This window comes from Morone saxatilis, unplaced genomic scaffold (assembly GCF_004916995.1).
Source record: "Morone saxatilis isolate NCDOM2014 unplaced genomic scaffold, NCSU_SB_2.0 Contig4, whole genome shotgun sequence".
Classification (NCBI taxonomy): Eukaryota; Metazoa; Chordata; class Actinopteri; family Moronidae; genus Morone; species Morone saxatilis.
Genome location: NW_023339984.1, coordinates 5,722,300 through 5,728,970, shown reverse-complemented (window position 1 = coordinate 5,728,970; position 6,671 = coordinate 5,722,300). Strand labels below are relative to the sequence as shown.

The following is a 6,671-nucleotide window of genomic DNA, read 5'->3' as shown; positions in this document are numbered from 1 at the left end:
TTCAACATGGCAGCCTCCGTAGAGTTAATAACAGCCCATTCTAAGGTATCAAAAACACAACCATTCATATATTTAGGTTATTATATACTAAATTAAACATATCTATGAATATTGTATGTCATTTCTGCCAATAATAAAAGATCCTCCTAAGTGTTACACACTGGATCTTTAAATATTATTTTTAGGCATCCTATTATGTAGGAGTTTCACATTTTTTTGCACACCACCAAATGTGACATATTATTTTACCATTGTTATATAATTTTAGTTTGACTACATATGATCCAATTTACGTCATAAAAGCTTGTGTGAGACAGTAATGAGTCATATAATGTGTCATACAGTGCATAAAAATCATATAATGATCATATATTTTCACTGTTGTTATTTCAAGGTGAGTAATACAATATACAACATTTCGACTCACATCACATATGAGAGCAACTACTTGATAAATACAGCAGAAAGAGCTCGTTCTATCACATCTGATTCTAGACCATGCATCTCCAGAGATAACAGAGAAAGTCAGTGGATTCACAGAAGGGAGGGATGGGAGTCAGGGTGAGGTATAAGGGAAGGAGGGAGAGAGACAGCAGAGGAGACAGACCTCGACAAAAGTGAGAAGAGCATACAGATAGACTGGCAAGAAGGAGGAATGAGACAGGTGGAGAGAGGAGGGAGGGAGGAGGTGAGGGGAGGGGAGGGGGGTGAGGAAAGAAGTGGAAACAAGAGCGAGCTAAAGGGAGAGTGGGAGGGACACTCAGTTCTGAGAGATCGAAGAGAAACAGAGCGAGGAGGGAAGGGAAAGGGAGAGAGTGAGAGACGAATGGAGAGGAGGACAGAGGAGGAGGAGAAGGGAGGACAGAGAGAAGAAGAGGAGGAGGATGAAGGGAGAACTGAGAGGGGGAGGGAGGGAGGGAGCGGGAGGGATGTAGCAGTTGTTCATTAGTGAGGATGTGTTAGGGACTGGAGGACTGAGCGAGGGGAGAGACAGTGGAATGGTGAGTTTCATGGACACTGACTAATGAGAGGAGAGGAGGGAAGGAGGCGAGGGGAGAGAAGAGGAGGAGGTGGCAGGGGTGAAAATGAGATTGGAGAGGGAGGAAGAGGAAGGGGGAGGAAGAGGAGAAAAGAGAGGGGTGGGGGAAGTTGGAGGTGAGCGAAGCGAAACTGCTTTACTGTGTCACTCTAGGGGGAGGATGGGGGGAGGGGAAGGGAAGAATTTGCACGTACGCACACACACACACTGTTGAAATTGAAAGCAACATGAGAGGAAGACAACAAGACAGGGTGAGACAGAGAAGTAGCCAGAGAGAGAGAGAGACAGGAAGGAGGAAGAGGAGCAGGAGGAGGGGTGAGGAAGGAGATGAGGAGCAGTAAGGAGGGGAGGGAGGCAGGAAAGACAGAGGAGAGGAGTCATCACTGGAGAGAGAAAGTGAAGGGGGGGATGTGGAAGAGCAGAGGAGGGAAGGGGAAGTATTAAGGAAGGGAGGAGAGCGGAGGATGCAAAGGAAATGGATGGGGTGAAAAGAGGGAGGCAGAGGGAGGAAAAGAAAGAGGAGGAGGGAAGAGGAGAAACAAAAAAAACTGGCAGGGGGGCACAGACAGTGAGAAGAGAGAGGAAAGAGAGGGAGGGAGGAGGAGAATTAGGGCAGATATTCAGGAGGAGGGAGGAAGAGGGAGATGGGAGGAGGAGGAGGAGGAGGAGGAGGGAGAAAGTATTGGAGAAGGAGAAGAAAGAGGAGCAAACAGACAGAGTTTTAAAAAAAGAAGTGTAGGGAGAGGAATCCGAGAAATAGAGGAGGTGCAGGAAAGAGCAGGAAGCGGACCGTGCAGAGAAAAAGGGGGGTGACAAAAAGAAAAGAGAAATCTCGGAGACGGAGATGAGGTGGAAAAACGAGAGAACTGGGATGATGATGAAGAGGAGGTGGGGAAAAAGAGGAGGAGGTGGTGATGCCAAAGAGAGAGTAGAAAGAGAAGAAGCTGGAGGAGTATGTAACAGGCTGTTACATGTCAGCAGCAGGCACTTGTGAAGGCAGCAGCAGGTTCTGTGTGTGTGTGCGTGTGTGCGTGTGTGTGTGTGTGTGTGTGGGGTGTGTTATTGTGTTTATAGCCTGCATCAGGTGTGAGAACATCCCTTATTCTACACACACACACACACACACACACACACACACACGGAGGCACAACTCTAAATTGTTCGACATGTTAAATAAAAAAAAATAAGCAAAGTACACTGAGGCTATTTATCTGAGTCATTGTCAGTTCATGCACTAAGTCACGCACGCTCTTGAAGACATGTTCGCTCACACACATACACACACACACACACACATACACTAGGTTCAATTGTGCCCCACTCTCCTGCCCTTTTCTCCACCATGCATACATCAGTGCAAGTCTGGACAGCCTGCCTCAGCACAGAGATGCACAGCTGACAAATCCCTCCGCCGACACACTGGCAAGTAGTCCCTAATTTATGGGATTTTGATAGATGGCAGATTAAGAGTCTACAACAGCTACTGTTTCCACACAATACAACTGCGTCTTCTTTCTCCTTCTATTTAAACGAGATTAATAATAGTTAATAATCATAGTGTGAGTTAGCAGGTGGGCAGTTTTAAAAGATGAGTATCATGTTTTTGCCAAAGCCTTTCAGTACGACACGCCGGTAAAACACCACTCTAACGGGTCAAATTACATGTTCAGCAACACAGAAAACACACAATAAGAGTGGCTCTGTGGAGAGTTTTACAGGACTACTTTTCTTCAATCCAAACGGCTGGTTGGGGAGAGGCGAACGCATCGGGGCGGATGTCCACCTCCGTTTTCCCCGGGTGTTGTCCGGCTCCCCGGCTCACACTCACGGCTGCTTCCATCTCTCCGTGCAGCAGCAGCAGCAGCAGCAGCTCACTTCATTGTACTCACTGAGCTCATCAATTAGACAAGAAGTAAGACCTTTCAGATGCAATAATTGTCTTTAAGCACTTCGGAGAGGATTGTAAACCGCGGGCAGAGCTGCAGATAAGTTTTGAGAGCGGGGAAAGCGGAGAGGACCGAGACACAGGTACAGTGTGACTGTTATCTCGACTTCCAACTAGTAACGTTACTAATGTAACGCGAGGGGTACTAGCCCGCAAGCTAACCGGCTAACATTAGCATCCCGACGACTCAACTAGGTTTTGACTTCAGGTTGCACTTTGGGGGAAAGAGGGGGGAAATGTCGCCGGGTTTTTATTGCTCAGCCTCCAGAAATCACTTCTTACGTTCAAACTGCGACCGTCTGCAGCTAAACGTCCCGAAAAGAGACCGCCAACTTGAGTTTTAATAACGCAGAGAGCGAGTTTGTGCTGCTTGCTCCGGCGGCAGATAGGAGCGTTAGTAGTAGTAACAGCAGAGCCAGCGTGGGGAAAACAAAAGGACTTCAAAGTCTGACACACAGCACAGATGACTGCTCGGGAAAGCTGGGGAAATATTGATTTAGCGAGCAAACGTGGCTCAGATGAAGTCAGATAGAGTCCACCACCTCTTATTTTATAATGGAGTAACTTAATTTACACAAAAACAACAGATTATAAAGGGATACTTGAAAGAGGGAGACCCCATACTAATATCATTACTGCCATATAGCAGGGAAAAAGCCACTTTAAGGTCACTTTGAACTAAATCCTGAGATCCATGAGCACATTATGAGTCGCTTTATGAAGACTTATTCATCAGTATGAGTCAAAACGATGCATCATTTAGGAGAGTTGAACCAGCGTTTATGTTAAGATATAGATACATAGAACAAATCAAATCCCTTTTTATATACTTTACCTAAAACCTGTTCAGCAGTGTGTTGTATGGATTGGTTTTGTGAAGCATAATCGCATCAGGATTTAAAATGTTGGAAGTTAACGAGCAAAAAACAAAAAGTTCCTAGTGGTGGAGATGAATGACTGAGCACCAGAGCGACACCCATTACTACAAATAAGACTAAGTTGTTTATTTCTTATAAGAGTTAAGTAATCTGCCTGAGATCGAGGCTACCGTGGCAGTGTCCGAGGCTCCCACCACATAAAACTCTGAAAGTGAACCTTTTTTATTTTCTAGATGTAGCTTCAGCGACCCCCCCCCAAAACTTCAATCCACCGAGATATAGTGAAGTAGACACACGGCTGTGTAGGTCTGAAGGATGTGAGTTTCCAGTGAAGTTGGAGGGGACAGCTGTTGTAGTTTCGGGGGGCCACCGGGAGCTGCGATAGACAAAGACCCCCAGAGAGCCTCAGACATTTGTATTGTCTACCGGAGTTTGGTAGATGTGATTTAATCTCTCGGGTTGTAAGGATTGCCCCCCCCCTCCTCTCCGAAAGCACATCTGATCATATTTAATGTGCAGAATGAGGGGACACCTGCTTTGTTCGGGTCGTGGTTCAAGTTGCTGATGTGATGGTGACAGAGAAGCAAGTGTAAAGGCTCGTCGCTGTAATTGTTTTAATTGGTGTTTATAGTCCGATCAGTGTGTGATGTGGCTCTTTGTTTGTGATCACCTGTTTGTAACGGCTCTGTTTGTGTTTGGGGTGCGTTACTTTCCGCTGTGTCCTGAGCTGACCGTCTAGTCTTTTGTGCTCCTGGCCCCGAGTTACAGAGAGGGAGAGACCGAGGCTTGGCCACGCAGTGATACGGCACTGACTGATGTGGATGACACTTTAAACGAGAGGCCCTTCATGCAGGAGGGCCCTCGTGGCACGTTTTTCTTCTTCCCACGTCGTTTTCTTTTAAGATTCCGCCACTTGTTAGCTGTGCTGGATTTCTTTAGCGTGTGTGTGTGAAGGTTTGTGTGAGATGACTTGATTTTTGTGATGCATTGATGATTTTCATACTGCAGACTGGAAATGATGTCAGGCTAAAAATAGGACGTCACATTTTGGACATCTTAACAGTGACATTGAATATACAGACGGATATAAAACACAGGTCAGACCAGGCCAAAGCAACATAAACTAAAGTGACAGCTGCAATTAATGGTAATTATAATTATTGATAGTTTGTTGATTAATCTACACAATGTTAGAAAATAGTGAAAACAGCAAATATTCACATTTTAGATGCTGGAACTAGACATTTTCTGGCACTTTTGCCCGAAGAATTACTTAAACGATTAATTTATTATTATTATATTCTCGACTTGAAGCTTCAACTTTTTTGTGTCAACAGTTTAAGCTTCTCTGCTGTTCTAAGTGCTAAACGTAATACTCTGAATTGATATGTGAGAATGTTTCTTTGGGCAGAAAGTTATTTTCATTTTTGATTAATGTGCTGATTATGTTCTCAGTTTAATCTATTGTTTTATAAAATATAAGAAGAAACGATGGGCAGCCTATCTCTGAGGTGACATCTTCATAACATCTGCAAAACTGTAACATATTCAGTTTATTGTCACACAGAACAAAGAAAATAAGCAAATCTTCCTGGTTAAGGAGCTGAAAGAGAATATTTGACCATTTTACTTGATTAGTGGCTTTAGTCATTAATTGATTACAGTAATGGACTTGGCTGGTCTGACGGATCGATATCACAGATACTGACTTTCAACCATTTTACTGACCTTGTTAATATATCATTGGCCATAAATGTCACAGATCAACATAAAATGAAGTTTCTTTGACAGTGTCATGGTTTCTACTGTATGTTACATTCAGTCAGTCATGGCGAGCTGCCAACTCACTTCTTAGTGCCTCAGCAAAGACATTCTGTTACAGGTACGGGATCATTACGCACTGTACGGGCAGATCGTCTGAGTTGAGCTGTCACAATCCGTATTGGGAAAAGTCAAAAATAATTTGCCAATGATTTTTCGAGTAGTCGTTGGAGCTCGAGTGTTTCTTAAACAGTGGTTCTGGGACACTAAATAGCCCTCTGGTCTTTTTTATGGGTGGTGCCCCCACGACAGGAGCATGTTGTTGATGAGCCGGAGTAACAAAGGAAGACTTGAGTTAATCAGTTTGGGTCCTGTGATGAAGACTCTTGCGGTCAGTACTTGGCGGAAGAAGATCAGAACTTAAACTAAATCCAGCAATCAGTAAAAGATGTGTTTTAGCCAATAAATAGAGACCGTGTTAGGACATCTTCATCACCGTAGTCCCACTGAACTGACGACAGTGCAGGGTCCTTTGGGTTGGAGAGACACCGGGTTACTGAGTGTTAATGAGGGAGGCTCGTGGAGCGATAACCCAGAGTTGTTGAGTGTGAAGGAGTCGTCGTGCAGTAAACCAGCGCTCGGGAAATCAACTCAGCTTAAGGGAAAATAATGGGAGCGCTTCCAAGGTAGCAGCATTAAGGTGCTGTTCTACTTTACAAGAGAGAAAGAGGTTTTACAGGGTTTCACGTGAAAACAAATGGCTGCCAACTCACTAATGAACAGTTTTATGGGAGATTGAATCATACTTAAGACAGAGATGGTGTTTTGTTGATGCACAGTGGTGTGTAAGTGGGGAATTTTATTTTTAGGATCTCTCTGTGTGTGTTGTGTGTGTGTTGCAGCCATGCCCTCAGTGATGGAGCGCTCGGGGGCCGGGGTCCTGTCCAGGAGCAGAGCCAAGACCGTAACCAACGGCAACAGCCAGCCACACTCTGAAGAGGAGAGCAGCGATGAAGAGCACGCCCATGGTAGACACACACACACACAC

The 6,671-nt window shown here is 44.9% G+C and overlaps 1 protein-coding gene across 1 annotated transcript in view; it reads left to right on the top strand.

Moving 5' to 3' along the window:
- Positions 1-2,872: 2,872 nt before the first annotated feature.
- rcor2 (REST corepressor 2) overlaps positions 2,873-6,671 on the top strand; it is a gene marked incomplete in the record, with an annotated part of 13,802 nt that continues 10,003 nt past the window's right edge. The window contains 2 exon segments of the mRNA XM_035674908.1: positions 2,873-3,067; positions 6,526-6,651. Of these exon segments, the coding sequence (XP_035530801.1) occupies positions 6,528-6,651 (124 nt within the window).